At 43.8% G+C, this 26,772-nt stretch overlaps 1 protein-coding gene across 1 annotated transcript in view; it reads left to right on the plus strand.

The window, feature by feature from the left end:
• Nucleotides 1-26,772, plus strand: part of LOC130081152 (endonuclease V-like) — a 426,892-nt gene that overhangs the window by 53,533 nt on the left and 346,587 nt on the right. The window contains exon 3 of the mRNA XM_056246111.1: nucleotides 5,193-5,327. Coding sequence (XP_056102086.1) covers nucleotides 5,193-5,327 — 135 coding nt within the window. The remainder of the gene's footprint in view (nucleotides 1-5,192; nucleotides 5,328-26,772) is intronic.

Here is a 26,772-nt window from a genome sequence, read left to right on the forward strand (position 1 = left end):
CCCAGCCATAGACTGTTCACTTTCCATCTGCCCAGCCAGAGACTGTTCACGTTTCGTCTGCCCAGTCAGAGACTGTTCACGTTCCGTCTGCCCAGCCAGAGACTGTTCACGTCACGTCTGCCCAGCCAGAGACTGTTCACGTTTCGTCTGCCCAGCCAGAGATTGTTCACGTCACGTCTGCCCAGCCAGAGACTGTTCACGTCACGTCTGCCCAGCCAGAGACTGTTCACGTCACGTCTGCCCAGCCAGAGACTGTTCACGTTCCATCTGCCCAGTCAGAGACTGTTCACGTTTCGTCTGCCCAGCCAGAGACTGTTCACGTTCCGTCTGCCCAGCCAGAGACTGTTCACGTTCCGTCTGCCCAGCCAGAGACTGTTCACGTCACGTCTGCCCAGTCAGAGACTGTTCACGTTTCGTCTGCCCAGCCAGAGACTGTTCACGTCACGTCTGCCCAGTCAGAGACTGTTCACGCTCCGTCTGCCCAGTCAGAAACTGTGCACGTCCCGTCTGCCCAGTCTGAGACAGATCAGGAGATGCCCATTTGTGTGGCCGCCAAGGCACTTATGGACTATTTGGAACGTCTGGCGCGGATCCTGGACATGCCGGTATCTGCTATTCCCGAGCCGGAGCCAGGGTCTGCCGTTCCAGGGCCGGAGCCAGTGCCAGAACCAGTGCCTGTTCCAGAGCCAGTGCCTGTTCCAGAGATAGAGCCAGTGCCTGTTCCAGAGCCGGAGCCTGTGTCGGTTCCTGAGCCAGAGCCGGAGCCAGTGCCTGTTCCAGAGTCAGAGCCAGTGCCTGTTCCAGAGCCGGAGCCAGTGTTTGTTCCTGAGCCGGAGCCGGAGCCAGTGCCTGTCCCAGAGCCAGAGCCAGTGCCTGTCCCAGAGCCGGAGCCAGTGCCTGTTCCAGAGCCGGAGCCAGTGTCTGTTCCTGAATCGGAGTTAGCGTCTGTTTCTGTGTTTGTGTCTGTCCTAGTGGCCGTTGCTGTTCTGGTGGCTGTCCCTGAGCCGGAGCCTGTTCCGGAGCCTGAGCCAGTGCCTGTTCCAGAGCCGGAGCCAGTGAAACTTGGTGGGTGAAGAAGGCAGAAGAGATACAGCGCATGGCAGACTGTAACAACTCACAGGGCTTCTATGATACCATTAAAACTCTCTACGGCCCCAGGAAGAGAGCGGTTGCCTCAGTTCGTTCAGCTGATGGCTCGACTCTCCTCAAGGACCGCCATGAGATCCTCACCCGCTGGGCAAACCATTTTGAGACTCTCCTTAACCTCAATAACCCTGTTGACACTTCTATCCTGGATAATATCCCTGACCTATCACCAGTCACACACCTCAATAATCCCCCCCAGTTTCTGGAGACACGCCAAGCCATTGTGAGTCTTAAAAACAATAAAAGTGCTGGACCTGATGGCATTCCGGTAGAGGTCTTCAAACATGGAGGGTACCTTCTTACACGCCCTCTGCACCTCCTCATCTGTCACATCTGGGAATGTGAGACCCTACCACAAGATTGGAAGGATGCCGATATTATGCTCATCTATAAACAAAAAGGGGACAGAGCCGTGTGTGGCAACAGCCGTGGAATCTCCCTCCTCTCCATCGCAGGGAAAGTTCTGGCAAAAATCATGCTCAATAGGCTAGTTAAATACATCTCAGAAGCTGCACTCCCAGAAACGCAATGTGGCTTCCGGAAGACTAGATCCACCACCAACATGATTTTTGTCTTAAGGCAGTTGCTAGAAAAAAGCAGAGAGCAGCGCACAGACCTCCACATAGCCTTCATTAACCTCAGTAATGCATTTGATACTATCAACCGTGAGATGCTCTGGAAACAACTTTCCAAACTTGGGGTACCACCCAAGTTCCTTACCATTTTACAGCAGCTGCACAATGGGATGCAAGCCAGAGTCACCACAGGAGAACTTCAGTCAGAGTTCTTTAATGTAAATGTTGGGGTGAAGCAGGGCTGTGTCTTGGCTACAGTCCTTTTTAACCTCCTTCTCTCTGCTGTCACTCAACTTTTTCATTATGCTTTAGGACACAAGGATGGTGTTCTTCTTGAATACCGCCTTGATGGAAGCCTCTTTAACATTCGGAGGTTGCAGGCCTATACAAAGACCAAATCCTGTTGCATAGCTGAACTACAATTGGCTAATATAATAGAGGGAAGTGCGCAATATTTATTTTTTCCCCTTTTGAGTCTAGCTCTAATTCCACCCTTCTTTCCTCGCTTTTTTACCTTCCTCCTGTGTGTGTTGTCTTTATCGTTCTGATGTTCACGTCAAAACATCTCAAGGACCCCAAAAACACCTTAGACCCCAGAGGGTTAACAGTTTATTTTTTCATATTTCTTAAGTCTGTATGACCAATGACGGAGTATTTTAAGTCTATTTTGCTGCTATGTGAAAAAAATCGAGCAAAACGCACCGGCGCGTTTGCCGACACCAGAGGGTTAAGGGGGCCAGGAGGATGAACCCTTCCAGGCCTCCTTCTATACCATCTTGGGACCTCTGCACGGTCCTTAGGGCCCTGAAGGGTCCTCCATTTGAGCCGCTTCAGTCGGTTGATCTTAAACCACTTTCGCTAAAGACTGCTCTCCTGCTGGCACTGGCGTCTATCAAGTGAGTGGGAGATCTGCAGGCGCTCTCTGTGAGCCTCTCATGTTTGGACTTTGGAATAGGTGACTCCAAAGTTACTCTCAAACCCACCATGGCTATGTCTCTAAGGTGCTCTCAACACCGTTTAGAGCACAGGTTATTACACTATTAGCTCTTCCCCCTGATGGAGGATGGATGGGGAGGCGAATCTACTTTGCCCTGTTAGAGCTTTGAAGGTCTATTTGGAGCGCTCAGTGTCCTATAGACAGTCAGAACAGCTTTGTCTGCTTCGTGGCCGATCCAAAGGATCTCCAGTCACGAAGCAGAGGCTGTCCAGATGGATAGTGAATGCCATCTCATTGGCATACACCTCGGTGGGTCAGGCTTGCCCTATAGGCACAAGAGCCCATTCGACTAGAGGTATGGCCTCATCATGGGCGTGGTCCTCTGGGTTTCCTATTCAGGACATTTGTGCGGCGGCCGGTTGGTCCTTGCCTCCCACATTTGTGAGGTTCTATAATATGGAGGTCCCTTCCCTGCAGGCGAAGGTCCTTTCTGTATGATTAGACTCAGCGAGGTCCGGTCTCATCTATGTGTCAAGTCACTGTTCATAAGCACACTACCCCTTGCTATAAACCAGCTTTGGCTGTTTTTTGCCCATATATATAATCAGACCCGAGGGTATCCGGTCTATTAGTATATTATTTTGGGGTACGAGCTTAGTGACATCACTATATATATGATTTAGACCCGACGGTGTCCGGTCTTATCAGTATATATATATATATATATATATAGCCAGAATTCATATTTATATGAATTCTGGCTTGTTTCTGTGAGCCCAGGGGTCCTGGACTTCAGTTGCAGCCAGTTACTTATGGTGCGACATTTTACATTGCGTCCCCACTGCGTATAGCTACGCAATACGAAGTGACTAGAGATGCGCGGTTTGCGGTTATAGCCGCGGACTCCGCGGATAAACCGCGGATCGGGCGGATGACGTGACGAAAAAAAATATTTGAATTAAATTCGGGCGGGTGGCGGGCGGTTTCTAGTCTCGCGGCTGTCATCAGCAGCGCCTTGTATCAGCGGATGGCGGGCGGGTGCGGTTTTGAAAATTGGTCAAAAACATTGGTGCGGATGGATGGCGGACGGATGATGAGTTTTGTGATGCGGTTGCGGATGAAATAATAGCCCATCCGCGCATCTCTAGAAGTGACCGTTCTCGAAACGGAACGTACTCGGTTACTGTCGTAACCTCGTTTCCCCGAGAGTAAAGTATTGCGTAGCCTGCCGCACTGTAGTAACATGGCAAGTTGTCGCTTCAGCCGATTTAAACCTGCTATAATGGCGAATTCGGGTTCCCTCTATAGGCACTGATAGCTGATTGGCGCACACGACAGAGGCTGCTTCGCCATTGGATGTGCAGTTTCTGGAGCACAGCCAATCAGCGAGTCAGTCACTCTCTGTGCTCGCTGTGCAGTTGCAATGCGTTTTACATATAAGCTTCAATAAATCTGAGGAAAGGAGTTTCCCCACTGCGTATAGCTACGCAATACTCGTTCCCTACTCTCAGGGAACAGAGGTTACGATAGTAACAGAGTACGTTATAATGTTCGCACGTTCTTTTTATAGGCTTCCCTATATGGTATCACCAAATTTATGGTATCATTTGAAAGCTTAGAATCTAAACTTTTCAAAGAATACCATTACTTTTTATGATTCATTTTAAATTAAATATGAGCTTGAATTTGCTTAATACTTGAAAAGTATCACATTCCAGCTCCAATAACTGCTTCAGACAGCCACAAACAGCCACAAACTTTATATCACCTTTTAGCTTAGGATGTTGTCTTTCAAATTAGACAATTTTCGCGTTTCTGTGAGCTTTCGTTGGTAAAAAAATCCAGTTCGACTGAACTGAGAGAAAACAGAAAAACACACAATCTCCAAACCATCTTCAAAGCGCTCAAGCGTTTTCTAAGGCCATGTCTGTGTTATACAGATCTAATTCCGGATCTCAGCTTCGCAGTCACACGTCAATCACGTCAGCCGGACCTATCACAGGCGAGATATGGACACTGCTTAAGGTCAGAGGCTGGACGCGTGGTTCACTTCCGAAAGAATAAAACTTATTCTTCTGAAAGAATAAAACTGATCAAAATCATTAAAGTGCCTATTTTTTTGTTTGTTTATTATAGCACAGACAACATATACTATAATATTTATCACATTCAGCAGTGTTTTATGTCATTTCAAAGGGTTTTCTGTAAAATGACTATTATATGACTGTTTTCTGAGATATTCGATTTATACACTGTATATTTGGTATGGGCAGAGTTTAGATTTGGGTAGGTTGGAAATTACATAAAAAAAGGTAATATTTTTTTGTTTGTTTATTACAGCTCAGACAACATATACTTAAATGTTTATCACTTTTAGCACTGTTTTGTCAATCCTATGTGGAAATGGGAAGCTTTTCAATTTGGGTAGCCCAAATCCAGGCGGAAATACCCCAATGGTCCATGATCTTAACAGGTTAAATATATTTAATAGTTTGTTTTCCCAAATACTAAAACAATATAATTTTTCCCCATAGCTTCTGTATGAGGATTGTAAGATGGTGACTCTTAATGCCCCCTATGTGGCTGGCTTCCTGGGCTTCAGAGAAGCACCACCTCTGCTGCAGGCCCTGGAGAAACTGAAGAATGAACAGCCAAATCTTATGCCACAGGTTAGAGTCATGATCATATCTATTGCCTCAGCTTAAAGGTTTAGTTCACCTCAAAATGAAAATTTCCTAATAATTTACTCATCCAAATGCCATCCAAGAAATCCATGTCTTTCTTTCCTCAGTGGAAGAGAAAATACGTTTTTTGAGGAAATCATTTCTGGATTTTTCTTCGAATAATGGACTTCAATGGCAACCAACCCTTTGGGTGCTCGAGCCCCTGCCCTTTTTCAAAATAAATCAAAAGTGCCCTTCTCAAACAAATATCAATGATAATATTGTGGTCAATAAAACAAAATGCATTTGATTATAATTAACATGACAATGTGTACAAGACCAAAGTACCCTAAATTCACGTTTATTTTTACGTTTCTGTTTCTGAGGTGTCGTTGCCATAACGCGTTGCTGTGGGTTGCGTCACTTGCATGTGACTGTCTTGCTTCGGACGTGACTCACTGAAGAGGTCAGTCTCCGTTTTCGAGGGTCGAAAACTCTGTGGACGGCAGGGGCAACTGTAGCAAAAGTTATGCGCTGGTGTACAGGTATAACTTAGGTATTCCACAGTCTGCTCGGGAACCGATGCTCTTATTCCAAATATGGTTCTTTCAGTGAGTAACGTTAGGCCTATATGGCTCGACGGCAATTTTTTTTAACCTTTTTTTTTTTTCAATAATAAAAAGTAACGTTAGTGTGTAGATTCAATTAAAGGTTGTATCAGCGATTTCAGGCCCAAACATAAATGATCACATTCATCTAATTTTTCCTAACGATCCGCTAGCTGCCTGCCCCATAATCAGGCTGTCAAAAAAACGCGTCTCTGTAGGCAGCCTAGGCTCTGAGATCTGCACACAAAAACAAATGGGTACAACCAACACTCAAAACCAAAATAAACAGTGTTCCAACCAATCACCGACAGGGGCGGGTTTTGTTTGTTTTTGCGCTCGTGCACGGCGCCTGCACGCGAAGTCAGAGCTGAAGAAGAAGCCAGCGCGTCTATCAACGTACCAGATACAGTGAACATGGAAGAGGCAATCCCCAAGAAGAGAAGGAGGATTAGGGCGAGGGAAAACCGTCGTTATTCGTTAAAGAAACGAATAATAATTGGGAAGGCTTTTGAACGGTGGAAAGAGCTTAAAGATTTGAAATTTTTTAAATCGGATGCTGAGGTTGCAATGTTTCTTCTGGACAGGTGAGTACCTTCTAGTGCTGACTTTTTCAGATGTGAACTGTGTGTGAAAATATCCTTCTTTAAAAAAATAAGTGAAGCTCGGCTAAACTTGGATAGCTCTAGCGAATATCAGATTGTAGGGATTTAGTGTGTGAGTTACGTTTGTTATATGTGTCTACTTTGATATGTCTAGCCAACACATTGTACTATTAGCAATAACACTAGCCTACGTTCAGGACTAACGTTAGCCGAATAATAATATTAAGCTGTTATAATATTATTCCAGATAGCTGTTGTTACCATGAGTTTTCCCCATAACGTTAGATCTGTAGCTATATGGCTGATTCTGGTACGTTTTATCATACTGCTGCTTCCAGTGAAGCACCAGCAAAACTAGCTGTGTGATATGACTTGGCTCGACTGCAGATTTTATATACATCATTGTACTTTTTTTTATTTATATTTACTTGGTTATAAAATTATATTAGAAAAACAACTATAATGACTTACCCAGCAGAATAAGCCGTCATTGAGGTAGAACATCAATCTGAATATCGTTTGTTTGTCGCTTTAAGAAATGCGCGTGCATGATCTTTTTTTTTCATGATGCACGAAACGGGAGGGAGGGGCGAGCTAACTTGGTTTGTTTGGGATCTCGCTTCAAACACAAACAGAAGTGACGTCACCCACAATCGCTGATACAACCTTTAAAAATCAATATATCACATATTTTAAAATATTACATAATTCATTGAAGCCTGTTTGTCATTTATAATACACCGACCAATCGTCATCTGGCACAAGTTCAAATTTCATTGGACAATTTGAAGTGGAGCGGTAATTTTCAGGTCATTCATAAATCGTTTGAAAATTACATGGACAGACGAATTTACATTTATGAAGCGATCTGAATCTGCGTCGTTGAATCAATGGATGTTAATTGAGTATTGACTACAAAGCACTGCACAAAACCAGCACCAAAAGTAGCATTAATGGTAATAGTAATGGCTGATATAAACGATATGCAATATAAACGATACAAAATTGGTCTACGATATGGATTTTAATTATATTGCACTATCGCGATAATGCATGTTGACGCAATCTACCTGCAAAATTTAGAGCCACGAGCTGCAAACGGCTGCAACGCATCATCGTATTTGACATCTTGAGTAAACATGGCTGAAAGCGAAACGGAGGAGCTGGTAAAAAAAACCGGTGCAACATCCATTGGTTCGGATTTAAGCCGTCCGACGAGCAGCAGCAAACTATACTCTGTATGGGCAACAGTTCTGGCTAACGCCTGTTTCACACATATTCCGTTTGCAGTGCATATGTAGGCTATATATTTTTTCCGTACCCATGTTAACAGGCCTGCACGCGGATGCGGTGCGGCAATGCGTTCCAGGAGCGATGTGTATACAGCAGTGCAGTGATCGTTTCCACACAGTCTATTTCTGCTGTGCTGCACGTGCTGAATTAAAGTGACAGCGCATGGTTCATGGTCAAAATGAACACGGATTGATATGAAAATATAGTAATCTTTTTACTAATATAGTAAAAAAATAAATAATACTATTTTTCAATCATTTTCTTTTTAACTTTAAGCTCGGGGTAATTAAAGCAAGGAAACTACATAGTAACATTACCTCAACAACGCGACATAATGGATGCACTTGTCTCTTCGTGAAACAAGTTCTTTGTGATTGCAATATTTTTTGTAAAAAAGATTTAAATGCAAAAGAAAAGGTATGAGAGAGCTGTTTATGTCAATTATGTATGTTTTAATTTAAAATGTTTGCGATGTTAACATAAATGTATAAATGTTTTGCCACTTGCTTGAGCAACTTAATATATAAATCTATATAGAAGTAATAATACGTTTTTAAGTGTTATAAATTTAAACGTGAATAGCCTAAGTCTTGTGAAAGAGTGCGTATTACTAGCCTACTGTCTGTGTACAAATAGAATCACAATGCTGAAACTCTTTTATATTATTTTATAAAAGACACTAATAATATAAATAGTGATTTGAAATAAAAAATAGAGGATTAATGTTGTTTGTCGTACAGCCGTAGATCAGTTGCGCACTGCAAACTCACCATATGTGAAAGCACAATAGCGCGTGCTGCTCCTGTGCCGCACACCACCGCACTGCACTGCACACGGAGTATGTGTGAAACAGGCGTGCACTACAGGAAATAAACCCAATACTTTAAGCTTTTTCTTTGTTAAAGTCTGTGCAGCTAGTGTACTTGAATTTTATTCATCTGCAACATTATGTTCTATAATTACAGTTTTGCATAATAAATGTTTTTAAAACAAATACATTTTGCAGTTTGGCTTTCCTTATGGTCTGTCTAACCTGTTCTGAAATGGTTCTATTATAATTTATATATCGTGATATATATCGTTATCGCAAGAGGCTGCAATGTATATCGCAATATGGATTTTAGGCCAAATCGCCCATCCCTAAATGGTAAGTAATACTAGTAGCCTATTCAAGTCACTTGTATTTTGTCTATGTAAATTGATACACCGTTTATTATGCAGTAAACATAATTATGCTATCATAGATAATTATGCAGCAATAGTATAATAGTATAGTACTACTGGTCAAATATTTGGACACTTCTATTTTAATGTTTTCTCGTACTGCGTAATATCTTACGCTAGGGGAACACAATGCAAAACGCCGTGCGTGCTGGGATCCGACACCAAAGTCCCAAGGGCATGTGCCCGGGGCTCATATAGTGCACAATCACCAGAGACTCACACAGAGTCTGAGAAGAGAGGCTGGAAGCATCATTCTCAATATCATCTAGCATCCGAAGGAGCCAGTCACTTAAGTGTTCCACACAGCCAGGGTGAAGCGCTCAGCCTGAACTGTGCAAAAAATCATAGGTCTAATTCCCCATGTTAGCTTTAGTAGGCCGCAAGCCGTACTCAAGCGGACGCAGTATTCTGAGCCGAAGTTCGGGGCAGATAATACTTATTTATACCGACAACAGCTTGGCCTGTAAGGCGGGAACTTCCAGGTTATAAAACCTGATAAATGTAGACGGGGAGGCCCAGCCTGCCGCCATACAGATATCTTGAAGGGTAACTCCGCTAGACCAAGCCCACGACGAGGCCATACCTCTTGTGGAATGCGCTTTAACGCCTATAGGGCACTCGAGGCCCATTGACGCGTATGCCAGCGCTATGGCATCGACTATCCACCTGGATAGGCTTTGTTTCGAAGCCTGCACTGTGGCGGGCTGTGTTTGTGTGTAGAAATGAGCACAGGTTTGTGGGCATTTTTATTACACTCATAACACCATCGGCCGAGGCCGGGACACCAGAATATGCCATCTTTATTTGATTTATCTGGGTCATCGTAAAAACGGCGTTTGGGTGCAGGCAAGCGGGCTGTGCTGCCGACTTGTTTACTGCATAATACACTGGGACAGTCACAATTCTTGGAACTGAACGATTGAGAAACTTTGGTGAAAATCCGGCCGCAGCGGGACTTGAACACCGTCGTTTTCCTAGGCGTGCTAGGACGACTTCGAGGCCTCGGGCTTGATCTCAATCTTTGATCTCAATCGGCCTGCAGAGCGAGAGCGTGGTCTTTGGTCCCGGGCCTGGCGGCGCTGTGGAGCGGCGACTGGCAGTGGCTGTGGCTGAGAGCTGCGAGCAGACGGCTGTTTAGGGCGACCTGCTGCGGAGCTAGAGCGCTTCGGGAGGAAGTGCTTCAGAGCCTGTGATGTCTTTTGAACTTCAACTAACCTTTCCGCGAAATCTTTGACGGAAGATCCGAAGAGTCCAGTCGGTGAGATGGGCGCGTCGAGGAACACAGAGCGCTCCGAGTCCAGCATCTCAGACATCGTAAGCCACAAATGTCTCTCGGCGACAGTGAGAGACGCCATGATCCGCCCCACGGCCTGTGCTGTGGATTTCGCGGCGCGAAGAGCCAGGGCTGTAGCGCTGCGTAGATCCGGCACGCTGATAGCCTCCTGGCCTTCCTCGTCCATTTTCCGGAGAAGGTCGGCCTGAAGTATCTGCAGCACGGCCATAGAGTGGAGAGCCGACACAGCCTGCCCAGCGGCGGTGTAAGCGCGGGAGTGCAGGGCTGACGTGGTGCGGCAAGCCTTTGATGGTAGGGCCGTCTTAGCTCGCCGTCCAGCAGAGGGCGGGCAAAGATGGGCCGCTACGGCTTCTTCCACGGCGGGCAGGGAGTGGTAGCCTCTGTCTTTCGCACCGTCCATAGTGGAGAATGCAGCAGAGACAGAGGGACGCACTCGGGCCGAAAAGGGGGCGGTCCAGGACTTCGCCACTTCTTCGTGAAGCTCAGGAAGAAAGGGCGCTAGTCTGGACGGCGCTGGGGTGCGGTTGCCTTGCAGGAAGCACCCATCTAGCCGGTTGCGCGCGGGCGCCTCCCACTCGAGGCCGAGGCTCGCCACGGCCTGCCAGAGAAGGCGCAACAGCTCCGACTCGATGCTGGCTCTCTTTGATGACGGTGCACGGGCAGAGGGGGGAGGTCCACGGAGCTCACCCAATCCTTGCTGTCCGATGCCAGTAGAGAGCAGCTGGCCTCCCCTGCAGAGATCGCTGGCTCGTCGTCATCGATGACCGTCAGTGAGGGAGTAGAGAGACACTGGCGAAGCTGGGTGGCCCATCGGCGAGCATTTGCGGGAACGAGGAGGCTCAGGGACCCGTTGAGCACGGCGCTTTTTACGGCGCGGCACTGTAGCGGGCGGAAGTGCAGTCTCTGAGAAGAATGCCAGGCGAGTCCGCAGAGTCACCATTGGCAGTAGCTCGCAGTGAGGGCATCTGCCGTCGGCAAGCGCGAGAGCTGCGTGATCCTCTCCCAGGCAGGAAACGCAGATAACATGGCGGTCCCCGTCGCTGAGTGGGGCTCGGCACGAGCCACAAGAGGAAGGCATTTTGAAAAAGACGCGGCTCTTTTAGGTAAAGTGTGCGTTGCGGGGCGAACACACACACACACACAACACAGAGCAGTGAAAGGATATTGAAACGCCGGATAGCGTAGCAGGAATGGCGGCTGAAGGCGGCGAGATGAAGGCCAGCGACTTCAGTAGCAAGGGCTCGTCCCGCAGAAAGCTGTATCGACGGCGCGGCTTCTCACTCTGGATCCAGTCGGTGCGAACGCTCCGCTGAAGAGATGAAAATCAGATTATATCAGCCCATCGAGCCGTATTTATAAGGCTAGGCCACGCCCGTTTCGGCGGGAGCGTGACGCAATGGGCGCGAAGCGCCCTCATTGGACTGTCACTGAATGGCCTCTCTCGATAGGCTGCTGCAATTGCCACAGGCCAGCCAATAGGCACGCTAAGCCGCCTTGCCTATGTCTGCTTGCTGTTGCTGTTTGCATTAATACAAAATTAAGGATAATTTTTTGGCTTCAATATCTAGAGGAAAAGTAAGATATTACGCAGTACGAGAGAACCTCTCGTAAGAGAACTGTCTAGTGTAGTAGGAGACACACGTGGACTCTTAAACCACTGTGAGATTCAGTGGAAGGTAAAACCAGTTCACATTATCACTACTACATCCCACACATAACACAAGTCTGTGCAGATGAGTGAAAGGATTTAACATAACCCACTGAAAGCTCCTGACTGTGTCATTTTTATAGATGTTTATCCACTTGAAAACAAATAAATTACTCTTCTTAAAAATACTGCTTTAGCATACCAGCATGCATGTTTGTGCTTTTGAACACAGACCAGCTTACAATTTAACAATACATCAATAAATTATATACTGATCATTTACTAATGGTTTGTTCATCATTTGTTCATGATTAACCATTGTTTTATTAAGATAATGATACTAAAACAATGTTGATATAAAAAGTGATTTACAAATAATGTATCAAATAATAACTTATATAGCATCTACTAATGACCTGTTTGATTTATTTCATGATTTAATTTTTTTTTTTAAATAACTTTTAACACATTTGTAAAATGGACCAATGTAGTTGAGAGGTGTTGACCAGCCAAAGCGAACTCTTCTGGAAATCTATTTCAAACTCCTGAAACAAACTCCAAAATAAACTTTCTTTTTGGCCTGATTTTGTTCGAATTCCTCACATCCTCGGTTTCATCTGCATTAAATTCAATATGGGGTCTTACCTGACTAAAATCTATTCTTGACCTGTAGGCAATGTGGCATGGAAGTAGCTTGTTGCTTCCTCAACATTAAGCTAACATTGACGCAAGTCATGTAATGAAGCATGATGTCTTGGGTTACAGACAGCCACAGCTAAACCACCATGTTCTAAGTTCTAACCAGATGTGATGCATTGAGATTCCAGTGACAAGCAATTTGTCTGTCCACACCAGATACTATGCGACTATGAGCCACGACAAAATCGATCAAAAATCACAGCCAATCAGAAGAACGCGAATCAATATTTTTGCGCCATTTTGAATTTTCTGAAAACCTACTTTTTCGAAGTCCTCTTAGGCCGTTACTCTGATTTTCATGAAAAATGAATCAGATCATCTTCAGACCATGCCAACAAAAAGTTGCGCAAATCATGTTGATTTGTCAAACTGTTCTCGAATACCGCACAAACTAATTTTACGTAGCGCTTGCGAAAAAAAGACGTAAGGCTGTATCTCCGCAACGCTTAAACGTATTCTGAGCAAACTTGGTACATGTCATCACAAGCATGACCTGAGGCTACATGACGCCTTTCGGCGCAGCGCCACCTACTGGTCCGGAGATATGAAAAATGGCTATTTTTGCTTATAACTTCTCAAAAATGAATTGCTATAACATTACAAAACTCACAATGTGCCATTAGCACCATGCCCTGATGGTACTCAAAAGATTTCGAGACAGCGCCACCTTTTGGTCAAAGTTATAATACAATTTCCAAAAATGCTAATAACTTTTGAATAGATCTGCCTATTAAAATGTCACTGGTCCTAATAGATTCCTTGGGTCACTCCGAGAACATAGACTGCGTCCGAAATCGCGTACTATGCGAGTAGATACTACATTTAAATTAGAACGTACTTCTCAACCGTTAAAAAAGTACGTTCTATATAGTATGAATCCGGGTAGTATGAATGGAGTCCGGACGTACTACATGCGCCATATTGGTATTGTCACGTGACGTGCACTATCACATCAGCGCGAAAATTTAAAGAGCCCGTTCCACTGACTGCACCAACTTCAGCAATGTGTTTAGTTCTGCTTTCCACTTTCGTCTGCGTTTTTACGTCGTTCGAGCTTACAATTCAGAGGAGGCTTCGGTCAGCTGCTCGCATATCACGCCTTCGTCGAGAGCTTTTGTGTAATTTCTCAAATGACGTGAGTATCATCATTTATTTAGTTAATAAATTTTACCTCAGAAAAAACACACACTCGCACACATATCTGTGCAGACAGATGTTGATTTTTGGAAATTTATTTGCTTGTGATACCATCAATGAATATACATACATGAATCAATAGATACATATGTATGCATCTCTGCTGATTCATTCTTGATGGTAGTATCACAAGCAGTGTGTGTGTGTGTATAGATTTGATTTGATTTGATTAACTTTATTAATCCCACACTGGGGAAATTTCATTGTTACAGCAGCTCCAATAAGATACAAAATATAAGAATAGAATAGAGTAAAATTAATTACAATATTAATAATAATGATAATATTAATAATAAACCAACTGTATTTACACAATAACCAACCTTTTGTAAACAGACAATCTATAGACACAAATATACAAATAAATATGCGAATAAATAGAGGTAATAGTGCACAGTTGGAAGTGACACAAAGTTAATAAATAGATAAAAAATGTAGTGCAAAATATTGTCCAGTGCTACTCAAGTTCAGCATCAGCTAGCAATGCTGCTTTGTGATGTTGCATTAAAGAGTCTAACTGCTACTGGAATGAAAGACCTACGGAAGCGCTCCTTCTTGCACTGAGGGTGCAGCAGTCTACTACTGAAGGAGCTGCTCAGGGAGCTCACAGTCTCATGTAGGGGGTGAGTGGTGTTGCCCATAATAGATGCCAGCCTGGCTAGCATCCTTCTCTCGCCCACCTCCTCTATGGTGTCCAGAGGGCAGACCAGAACAGAGCTAGCCTTCATCAGCAGTTTGTTGAGTCTTTTCCTATCCCTTTCAGTGCTCCCAGCTCCCCAGCAGGGTACTGCATAAAATATAGTAGACGCCACCACAGAGTCATAAAAAGTTTTTAACAGAGACCTGCACACACCGAAGGAACTCAGCCTCCTCAGTAGGTGGAGACGGCTTTGGCCCTTCTTGTACAGGACGTCTGTGTTTGTGGACCAGTCAAGTTTCTTGTTAAGGTGAACACCCAGGTATTTGTAAGTCTCCACCATCTCAATGTCGACACCCTGGATGTTCACCGGTGTAGTACCCGGCTGCCTCCGGCGAAAGTCAACCACCATCTCTTTTGTCTTGCTGGCGTTGATGTGAAGATGGTTTAACTCACACCAGTTGACAAAATCCCTGATGACCTCCCGGTACTCCTGGTCATTCTCCTCTGATACCCTCCCAACAATGGCAGTATCATCAGAGAACTTCTGCATGTGACAGCTGCTTGTGTTATGCCTGAAGCCTGCTGTGTACAGGGTGTAGAGAAAAGGAGCGAGCACTGTCCCCTGTGGTGCTCCTGTGCTGCTCATCACCACATCAGACACACAGTCCAGGACCTCACATACTGTGGTCTGTCAGTGAGGTAACTGATGATCCATGCAGACAGGTGGTGGTCAACACCAGCTCCTAATAGCTTCCCCCAGAGCAGCGATGGTTGAATTGTATTGAAAGCACTGGAGAAATAAAAAAAACATGACCCTCACAGTGCTCCCAGTATTCTCCAGATGTGACAGTGCTCTGTGTGAAAGATAGATGATGGCATCCTCCACCCCTATGCCTGGTTGGTAAGCGAACTGTAGGGGGTCCAGTTCTGAGCTCAGCACGGTTCTCAGGTGTCGTAGTACAATCCTCTCCAAAGTTTTCATTAGGTGAGAAATTAAGGCCACAGGTCTAAAGTGGCTGGGCTCCTTGGGATGTGTATTTTTTGGAACTGGAACAACACACGACGTCTTCCACAGGACTGGAACCCGCTCCAGACTCAGACTCAGGTTGAAGATGTACTGGATAACCTCACTGAGCTGATCTGCACAATCTTTAAGCATTATGGAGCAGATTCCATCTGGGCCCGGTGCCTTTCTTGCCTTGGTCTTTTTTAGCTCCTTCACCTGATTGACTGTTAGAGAGATACTGCTAGAGGGTAGTATATAAGCTCCCTGGAGAGAAGAATGGACGGGGGAGCGTGAAACATCCATAAATGAGGAGTGAGTAGACAGTTGTGAAGTAGGGGATGCTGATGTCTCCGAATCCCTGAGGGACGAAGAGTTGCTCCGCAGTGGCCAGAGAGGGAAAGGCTGAGTCACCGACAGGTAGTCGGTAGTCACATATATATATATATATATATATATATATATATATATTATATATACATGCATACATACACACACACAGAGGGTCACCATTGGTGGACAGTAGGATAACACACTGAGGTCAGATACAATACACATACATGTGTAGTAGGGGTGTAACGATACACGTATTCGTATTGAACCGTTCGGTACGAGTCTTTCGGTTCGGTTTTCGGTACCGAACGGTTCGTTGGACCATTTTTCCTGCCGACCAAAATTTCGTTATTTCAAATGTAGGCGCGTTGCGCGTGGCAAGTGCGCTCAGAAACGCTGGCGTGACCACAACATTGCCCAACATCAAATGGCAAATGTAATGTAATCGGAACGAAACTGAGCTATACTCGTTAATGTGTGGTTGACGGACCGTTTATCAGTTTGGACCAATGCAGCGCGAGCCGATCTTAATCAAGCAGCACTGTTACTACACAGCGAAATCCAGTAAAGAAAAAAATTGAATTCGCCAGTGAAGTAATAACATCACTGCGAGATCTAGTGAGAAACATTCACATTTCTCCGTTATTAACAGATCCAAACAGCGCTGACGTGGAAACCAGGAAGAAACATTGTGCCATGAATGAACTATCCAGTGTCCACAGATCAGCAACATTCACCATGGATTTACTGAAGTAACACTACTAACTGTAACCATGGAAGTTTGGCAGGAATAGTAGGTTATAATGCTTTCAAGTAACATTACGTCAGTTTTATTTTGACATTATGAATACAATTGCTGCCCTCAAATGTTAATCTGATCTAAAATAAACCTTTGTTTATAACTACTACAATATTACATTTCATTTTGTCCAAGGAGCTGTTTTGTTTTATATGCTCCTAAGAAAAGTCAAATATAGCTCCATCATTGCTCAAAGTAAAAAAATATCATACTTTATGATGTTAGTTTTAATAAAAATATAATTAAAAAATGTAATCAAGGACATTTCTCTGGCATTTCTTTCTTTTTGCTGTATCGAAAACGTACCGAACCGTGACACAAGTGTATCGTATCGAACCGAACCGTGAATTTTGTGAACCGTTACACCCCTAATGTGTAGCCTATAGCCTATGAAGACTAGATGTAAACGCCTAAATCTTCTAAAATGAGCATTTTTATCAAGCTTGTGTATTTAGGTTCAGTAATTTCACCTTAATAGCAATTAATATGTCCTTTTCATTGACATTAAATTGAAATAACAAACATTCAAGCTTGATAAAAAAAAAAAAAATTCAGATGGCACTTGGAGGCTTTTAAATTTTAAGTCTTCATTCATTCATGTATATATGTATATGTATATATACACACACACACATATAAATACACAAATACATAAGAAATTGATCATATACATATAAATACATATATTTATAAATAAGCCAAATAATTCTTGTCGGTTCACATTGTATTCTAAAATTAACTATATACAAATACATGTTTACAGATTGTGAGCACTACAACCTATACTACCACCTCAATGCTGCTGTGCTAATTCTTCATCTATATTTTGAAGATGGAGCTGACCTCCACCTCCACCTATTGGGAACGTCTGGCGCGGATCCTGGACATGCCGGTATCTGCTATTCCCGAGCCGGAGCCAGGGTCTGCCGTTCCAGGGCCGGAGCCAGTGCCAGAACCAGTGCCTGTTCCAGAGCCAGTGCCTGTTCCAGAGATAGAGCCAGTGCCTGTTCCAGAGCCGGAGCCTGTGTCGGTTCCTGAGCCAGAGCCGGAGCCAGTGCCTGTTCCAGAGTCAGAGCCAGTGCCTGTTCCAGAGCCGGAGCCAGTGTTTGTTCCTGAGCCGGAGCCGGAGCCAGTGCCTGTCCCAGAGCCAGAGCCAGTGCCTGTCCCAGAGCCGGAGCCAGTGCCTGTTCCAGAGCCGGAGCCAGTGTCTGTTCCTGAATCGGAGTTAGCGTCTGTTTCTGTGTTTGTGTCTGTCCTAGTGGCCGTTGCTGTTCTGGTGGCTGTCCCTGAGCCGGAGCCTGTTCCGGAGCCTGAGCCAGTGCCTGTTCCAGAGCCGGAGCCAGTGAAACTTGGTGGGTGAAGAAGGCAGAAGAGATACAGCGCATGGCAGACTGTAACAACTCACAGGGCTTCTATGATACCATTAAAACTCTCTACGGCCCCAGGAAGAGAGCGGTTGCCTCAGTTCGTTCAGCTGATGGCTCGACTCTCCTCAAGGACCGCCATGAGATCCTCACCCGCTGGGCAAACCATTTTGAGACTCTCCTTAACCTCAATAACCCTGTTGACACTTCTATCCTGGATAATATCCCTGACCTATCACCAGTCACACACCTCAATAATCCCCCCCAGTTTCTGGAGACACGCCAAGCCATTGTGAGTCTTAAAAACAATAAAAGTGCTGGACCTGATGGCATTCCGGTAGAGGTCTTCAAACATGGAGGGTACCTTCTTACACGCCCTCTGCACCTCCTCATCTGTCACATCTGGGAATGTGAGACCCTACCACAAGATTGGAAGGATGCCGATATTATGCTCATCTATAAACAAAAAGGGGACAGAGCCGTGTGTGGCAACAGCCGTGGAATCTCCCTCCTCTCCATCGCAGGGAAAGTTCTGGCAAAAATCATGCTCAATAGGCTAGTTAAATACATCTCAGAAGCTGCACTCCCAGAAACGCAATGTGGCTTCCGGAAGACTAGATCCACCACCAACATGATTTTTGTCTTAAGGCAGTTGCTAGAAAAAAGCAGAGAGCAGCGCACAGACCTCCACATAGCCTTCATTAACCTCAGTAATGCATTTGATACTATCAACCGTGAGATGCTCTGGAAACAACTTTCCAAACTTGGGGTACCACCCAAGTTCCTTACCATTTTACAGCAGCTGCACAATGGGATGCAAGCCAGAGTCACCACAGGAGAACTTCAGTCAGAGTTCTTTAATGTAAATGTTGGGGTGAAGCAGGGCTGTGTCTTGGCTCCAGTCCTTTTTAACCTCCTTCTCTCTGCTGTCACTCAACTTTTTCATTATGCTTTAGGACACAAGGATGGTGTTCTTCTTGAATACCGCCTTGATGGAAGCCTCTTTAACATTCGGAGGTTGCAGGCCTATACAAAGACCAAATCCTGTTGCATAGCTGAACTACAATTGGCTAATATAATAGAGGGAAGTGCGCAATATTTATTTTTTCCCCTTTTGAGTCTAGCTCTAATTCCACCCTTCTTTCCTCGCTTTTTTACCTTCCTCCTGTGTGTGTTGTCTTTATCGTTCTGATGTTCACGTCAAAACATCTCAAGGACCCCAAAAACACCTTAGACCCCAGAGGGTTAACAGTTTATTTTTTCATATTTCTTAAGTCTGTATGACCAATGACGGAGTATTTTAAGTCTATTTTGCTGCTATGTGAAAAAAATCGAGCAAAACGCACCGGCGCGTTTGCCGACACCAGAGGGTTAAGGGGGCCAGGAGGATGAACCCTTCCAGGCCTCCTTCTATACCATCTTGGGACCTCTGCACGGTCCTTAGGGCCCTGAAGGGTCCTCCATTTGAGCCGCTTCAGTCGGTTGATCTTAAACCACTTTCGCTAAAGACTGCTCTCCTGCTGGCACTGGCGTCTATCAAGTGAGTGGGAGATCTGCAGGCGCTCTCTGTGAGCCTCTCATGTTTGGACTTTGGAATAGGTGACTCCAAAGTTACTCTCAAACCCACCATGGCTATGTCTCTAAGGTGCTCTCAACACCGTTTAGAGCACAGGTTATTACACTATTAGCTCTTCCCCCTGATGGAGGATGGATGGGGAGGCGAATCTACTTTGCCCTGTTAGAGCTTTGAAGGTCTATTTGGAGCGCTCAGTGTCCTATAGACAGTCAGAACAGCTTTGTCTGCTTCGTGGCCGATCCAAAGGATCTCCAGTCACGAAGCAGAGGCTGTCCAGATGGATAGTGAATGCCATCTCATTGGCATACACCTCGGTGGGTCAGGCTTGCCCTATAGGCACAAGAGCCCATTCGACTAGAGGTATGGCCTCATCATGGGCGTGGTCCTCTGGGTTTCCTATTCAGGACATTTGTGCGGCGGCCGGTTGGTCCTTGCCTCCCACATTTGTGAGGTTCTATAATATGGAGGTCCCTTCCCTGCAGGCGAAGGTCCTTTCTGTATGATTAGACTCAGCGAGGTCCGGTCTCATCTATGTGTCAAGTCACTGTTCATAAGCACACTACCCCTTGCTATAAACCAGCTTTGGCTGTTTTTTGCCCATATATATAATCAGACCCGAGGGTATCCGGTCTATTAGTATATTATTTTGGGGTACGAGCTTAGTGACATCACTATATATATGATTTAGACCCGACGGTGTCCGGTCTTATCAGTATATATATATATATATATATATAGCCAGAATTCATATTTATATGAATTCTGGCTTGTTTCTGTGAGCCCAGGGGTCCTGGACTTCAGTTGCAGCCAGTTACTTATGGTGCGACATTTTACATTGCGTCCCCACTGCGTATAGCTACGCAATACGAAGTGACTAGAGATGCGCGGTTTGCGGTTATAGCCGCGGACTCCGCGGATAAACCGCGGATCGGGCGGATGACGTGACGAAAAAAAATATTTGAATTAAATTCGGGCGGGTGGCGGGCGGTTTCTAGTCTCGCGGCTGTCATCAGCAGCGCCTTGTATCAGCGGATGGCGGGCGGGTGCGGTTTTGAAAATTGGTCAAAAACATTGGTGCGGATGGATGGCGGACGGATGATGAGTTTTGTGATGCGGTTGCGGATGAAATAATAGCCCATCCGCGCATCTCTAGAAGTGACCGTTCTCGAAACGGAACGTACTCGGTTACTGTCGTAACCTCGTTTCCCCGAGAGTAAAGTATTGCGTAGCCTGCCGCACTGTAGTAACATGGCAAGTTGTCGCTTCAGCCGATTTAAACCTGCTATAATGGCGAATTCGGGTTCCCTCTATAGGCACTGATAGCTGATTGGCGCACACGACAGAGGCTGCTTCGCCATTGGATGTGCAGTTTCTGGAGCACAGCCAATCAGCGAGTCAGTCACTCTCTGTGCTCGCTGTGCAGTTGCAATGCGTTTTACATATAAGCTTCAATAAATCTGAGGAAAGGAGTTTCCCCACTGCGTATAGCTACGCAATACTCGTTCCCTACTCTCAGGGAACAGAGGTTACGATAGTAACAGAGTACGTTATAATGTTCGCACGTTCTTTTTATAGGCTTCCCTATATGGTATCACCAAATTTATGGTATCATTTGAAAGCTTAGAATCTAAACTTTTCAAAGAATACCATTACTTTTTATGATTCATTTTAAATTAAATATGAGCTTGAATTTGCTTAATACTTGAAAAGTATCACATTCCAGCTCCAATAACTGCTTCAGACAGCCACAAACAGCCACAAACTTTATATCACCTTTTAGCTTAGGATGTTGTCTTTCAAATTAGACAATTTTCGCGTTTCTGTGAGCTTTCGTTGGTAAAAAAATCCAGTTCGACTGAACTGAGAGAAAACAGAAAAACACACAATCTCCAAACCATCTTCAAAGCGCTCAAGCGTTTTCTAAGGCCATGTCTGTGTTATACAGATCTAATTCCGGATCTCAGCTTCGCAGTCACACGTCAATCACGTCAGCCGGACCTATCACAGGCGAGATATGGACACTGCTTAAGGTCAGAGGCTGGACGCGTGGTTCACTTCCGAAAGAATAAAACTTATTCTTCTGAAAGAATAAAACTGATCAAAATCATTAAAGTGCCTATTTTTTTGTTTGTTTATTATAGCACAGACAACATATACTATAATATTTATCACATTCAGCAGTGTTTTATGTCATTTCAAAGGGTTTTCTGTAAAATGACTATTATATGACTGTTTTCTGAGATATTCGATTTATACACTGTATATTTGGTATGGGCAGAGTTTAGATTTAGGTAGGTTGGAAATTACATAAAAAAAGGTAATATTTTTTTGTTTGTTTATTACAGCTCAGACAACATATACTTAAATGTTTATCACTTTTAGCACTGTTTTGTCAATCCTATGTGGAAATGGGAAGCTTTTCAATTTGGGTAGCCCAAATCCAGGCGGAAATACCCCAATGGTCCATGATCTTAACAGGTTAAATATATTTAATAGTTTGTTTTCCCAAATACTAAAACAATATAATTTTTCCCCATAGCTTCTGTATGAGGATTGTAAGATGGTGACTCTTAATGCCCCCTATGTGGCTGGCTTCCTGGGCTTCAGAGAAGCACCACCTCTGCTGCAGGCCCTGGAGAAACTGAAGAATGAACAGCCAAATCTTATGCCACAGGTTAGAGTCATGATCATATCTATTGCCTCAGCTTAAAGGTTTAGTTCACCTCAAAATGAAAATTTCCTAATAATTTACTCATCCAAATGCCATCCAAGAAATCCATGTCTTTCTTTCCTCAGTGGAAGAGAAAATACGTTTTTTGAGGAAATCATTTCTGGATTTTTCTTCGAATAATGGACTTCAATGGCAACCAACCCTTTGGGTGCTCGAGCCCCTGCCCTTTTTCAAAATAAATCAAAAGTGCCCTTCTCAAACAAATATCAATGATAATATTGTGGTCAATAAAACAAAATGCATTTGATTATAATTAACATGACAATGTGTACAAGACCAAAGTACCCTAAATTCACGTTTATTTTTACGTTTCTGTTTCTGAGGTGTCGTTGCCATAACGCGTTGCTGTGGGTTGCGTCACTTGCATGTGACTGTCTTGCTTCGGACGTGACTCACTGAAGAGGTCAGTCTCCGTTTTCGAGGGTCGAAAACTCTGTGGACGGCAGGGGCAACTGTAGCAAAAGTTATGCGCTGGTGTACAGGTATAACTTAGGTATTCCACAGTCTGCTCGGGAACCGATGCTCTTATTCCAAATATGGTTCTTTCAGTGAGTAACGTTAGGCCTATATGGCTCGACGGCAATTTTTTTTAACCTTTTTTTTTTTTCAATAATAAAAAGTAACGTTAGTGTGTAGATTCAATTAAAGGTTGTATCAGCGATTTCAGGCCCAAACATAAATGATCACATTCATCTAATTTTTCCTAACGATCCGCTAGCTGCCTGCCCCATAATCAGGCTGTCAAAAAAACGCGTCTCTGTAGGCAGCCTAGGCTCTGAGATCTGCACACAAAAACAAATGGGTACAACCAACACTCAAAACCAAAATAAACAGTGTTCCAACCAATCACCGACAGGGGCGGGTTTTGTTTGTTTTTGCGCTCGTGCACGGCGCCTGCACGCGAAGTCAGAGCTGAAGAAGAAGCCAGCGCGTCTATCAACGTACCAGATACAGTGAACATGGAAGAGGCAATCCCCAAGAAGAGAAGGAGGATTAGGGCGAGGGAAAACCGTCGTTATTCGTTAAAGAAACGAATAATAATTGGGAAGGCTTTTGAACGGTGGAAAGAGCTTAAAGATTTGAAATTTTTTAAATCGGATGCTGAGGTTGCAATGTTTCTTCTGGACAGGTGAGTACCTTCTAGTGCTGACTTTTTCAGATGTGAACTGTGTGTGAAAATATCCTTCTTTAAAAAAATAAGTGAAGCTCGGCTAAACTTGGATAGCTCTAGCGAATATCAGATTGTAGGGATTTAGTGTGTGAGTTACGTTTGTTATATGTGTCTACTTTGATATGTCTAGCCAACACATTGTACTATTAGCAATAACACTAGCCTACGTTCAGGACTAACGTTAGCCGAATAATAATATTAAGCTGTTATAATATTATTCCAGATAGCTGTTGTTACCATGAGTTTTCCCCATAACGTTAGATCTGTAGCTATATGGCTGATTCTGGTACGTTTTATCATACTGCTGCTTCCAGTGAAGCACCAGCAAAACTAGCTGTGTGATATGACTTGGCTCGACTGCAGATTTTATATACATCATTGTACTTTTTTTTATTTATATTTACTTGGTTATAAAATTATATTAGAAAAACAACTATAATGACTTACCCAGCAGAATAAGCCGTCATTGAGGTAGAACATCAATCTGAATATCGTTTGTTTGTCGCTTTAAGAAATGCGCGTGCATGATCTTTTTTTTTCATGATGCACGAAACGGGAGGGAGGGGCGAGCTAACTTGGTTTGTTTGGGATCTCGCTTCAAACACAAACAGAAGTGACGTCACCCACAATCGCTGATACAACCTTTAAAAATCAATATATCACATATTTTAAAATATTACATAATTCATTGAAGCCTGTTTGTCATTTATAATACACCGACCAATCGTCATCTGGCACAAGTTCAAATTTCATTGGACAATTTGAAGTGGAGCGGTAATTTTCAGGTCATTCATAAATCGTTTGAAAATTACATGGACAGACGAATTTACATTTATGAAGCGATCTGAATCTGCGTCGTTGAATCAATGGATGTTAATTGAGTATTGACTACAAAGCACTGCACAAAACCAGCACCAAAAGTAGCATTAATGGTAATAGTAATGGCTGATATAAACGATATGCAATATAAACGATACAAAATTGGTCTACGATATGGATTTTAATTATATTGCACTATCGCGATAATGCATGTTGACGCAATCTACCTGCAAAATTTAGAGCCACGAGCTGCAAACGGCTGCAACGCATCATCGTATTTGACATCTTGAGTAAACATGGCTGAAAGCGAAACGGAGGAGCTGGTAAAAAAAACCGGTGCAACATCCATTGGTTCGGATTTAAGCCGTCCGACGAGCAGCAGCAAACTATACTCTGTATGGGCAACAGTTCTGGCTAACGCCTGTTTCACACATATTCCGTTTGCAGTGCATATGTAGGCTATATATTTTTTCCGTACCCATGTTAACAGGCCTGCACGCGGATGCGGTGCGGCAATGCGTTCCAGGAGCGATGTGTATACAGCAGTGCAGTGATCGTTTCCACACAGTCTATTTCTGCTGTGCTGCACGTGCTGAATTAAAGTGACAGCGCATGGTTCATGGTCAAAATGAACACGGATTGATATGAAAATATAGTAATCTTTTTACTAATATAGTAAAAAAATAAATAATACTATTTTTCAATCATTTTCTTTTTAACTTTAAGCTCGGGGTAATTAAAGCAAGGAAACTACATAGTAACATTACCTCAACAACGCGACATAATGGATGCACTTGTCTCTTCGTGAAACAAGTTCTTTGTGATTGCAATATTTTTTGTAAAAAAGATTTAAATGCAAAAGAAAAGGTATGAGAGAGCTGTTTATGTCAATTATGTATGTTTTAATTTAAAATGTTTGCGATGTTAACATAAATGTATAAATGTTTTGCCACTTGCTTGAGCAACTTAATATATAAATCTATATAGAAGTAATAATACGTTTTTAAGTGTTATAAATTTAAACGTGAATAGCCTAAGTCTTGTGAAAGAGTGCGTATTACTAGCCTACTGTCTGTGTACAAATAGAATCACAATGCTGAAACTCTTTTATATTATTTTATAAAAGACACTAATAATATAAATAGTGATTTGAAATAAAAAATAGAGGATTAATGTTGTTTGTCGTACAGCCGTAGATCAGTTGCGCACTGCAAACTCACCATATGTGAAAGCACAATAGCGCGTGCTGCTCCTGTGCCGCACACCACCGCACTGCACTGCACACGGAGTATGTGTGAAACAGGCGTGCACTACAGGAAATAAACCCAATACTTTAAGCTTTTTCTTTGTTAAAGTCTGTGCAGCTAGTGTACTTGAATTTTATTCATCTGCAACATTATGTTCTATAATTACAGTTTTGCATAATAAATGTTTTTAAAACAAATACATTTTGCAGTTTGGCTTTCCTTATGGTCTGTCTAACCTGTTCTGAAATGGTTCTATTATAATTTATATATCGTGATATATATCGTTATCGCAAGAGGCTGCAATGTATATCGCAATATGGATTTTAGGCCAAATCGCCCATCCCTAAATGGTAAGTAATACTAGTAGCCTATTCAAGTCACTTGTATTTTGTCTATGTAAATTGATACACCGTTTATTATGCAGTAAACATAATTATGCTATCATAGATAATTATGCAGCAATAGTATAATAGTATAGTACTACTGGTCAAATATTTGGACACTTCTATTTTAATGTTTTCTCGTACTGCGTAATATCTTACGCTAGGGGAACACAATGCAAAACGCCGTGCGTGCTGGGATCCGACACCAAAGTCCCAAGGGCATGTGCCCGGGGCTCATATAGTGCACAATCACCAGAGACTCACACAGAGTCTGAGAAGAGAGGCTGGAAGCATCATTCTCAATATCATCTAGCATCCGAAGGAGCCAGTCACTTAAGTGTTCCACACAGCCAGGGTGAAGCGCTCAGCCTGAACTGTGCAAAAAATCATAGGTCTAATTCCCCATGTTAGCTTTAGTAGGCCGCAAGCCGTACTCAAGCGGACGCAGTATTCTGAGCCGAAGTTCGGGGCAGATAATACTTATTTATACCGACAACAGCTTGGCCTGTAAGGCGGGAACTTCCAGGTTATAAAACCTGATAAATGTAGACGGGGAGGCCCAGCCTGCCGCCATACAGATATCTTGAAGGGTAACTCCGCTAGACCAAGCCCACGACGAGGCCATACCTCTTGTGGAATGCGCTTTAACGCCTATAGGGCACTCGAGGCCCATTGACGCGTATGCCAGCGCTATGGCATCGACTATCCACCTGGATAGGCTTTGTTTCGAAGCCTGCACTGTGGCGGGCTGTGTTTGTGTGTAGAAATGAGCACAGGTTTGTGGGCATTTTTATTACACTCATAACACCATCGGCCGAGG

The sequence above is a fragment of the Rhinichthys klamathensis genome, unplaced genomic scaffold (genome assembly GCF_029890125.1).
Source record: "Rhinichthys klamathensis goyatoka isolate OS25496 unplaced genomic scaffold, OSU_Roscu_1.1 h1tg000036l_1, whole genome shotgun sequence".
NCBI lineage: Eukaryota > Metazoa > Chordata > Actinopteri > Cypriniformes > Leuciscidae > Rhinichthys > Rhinichthys klamathensis.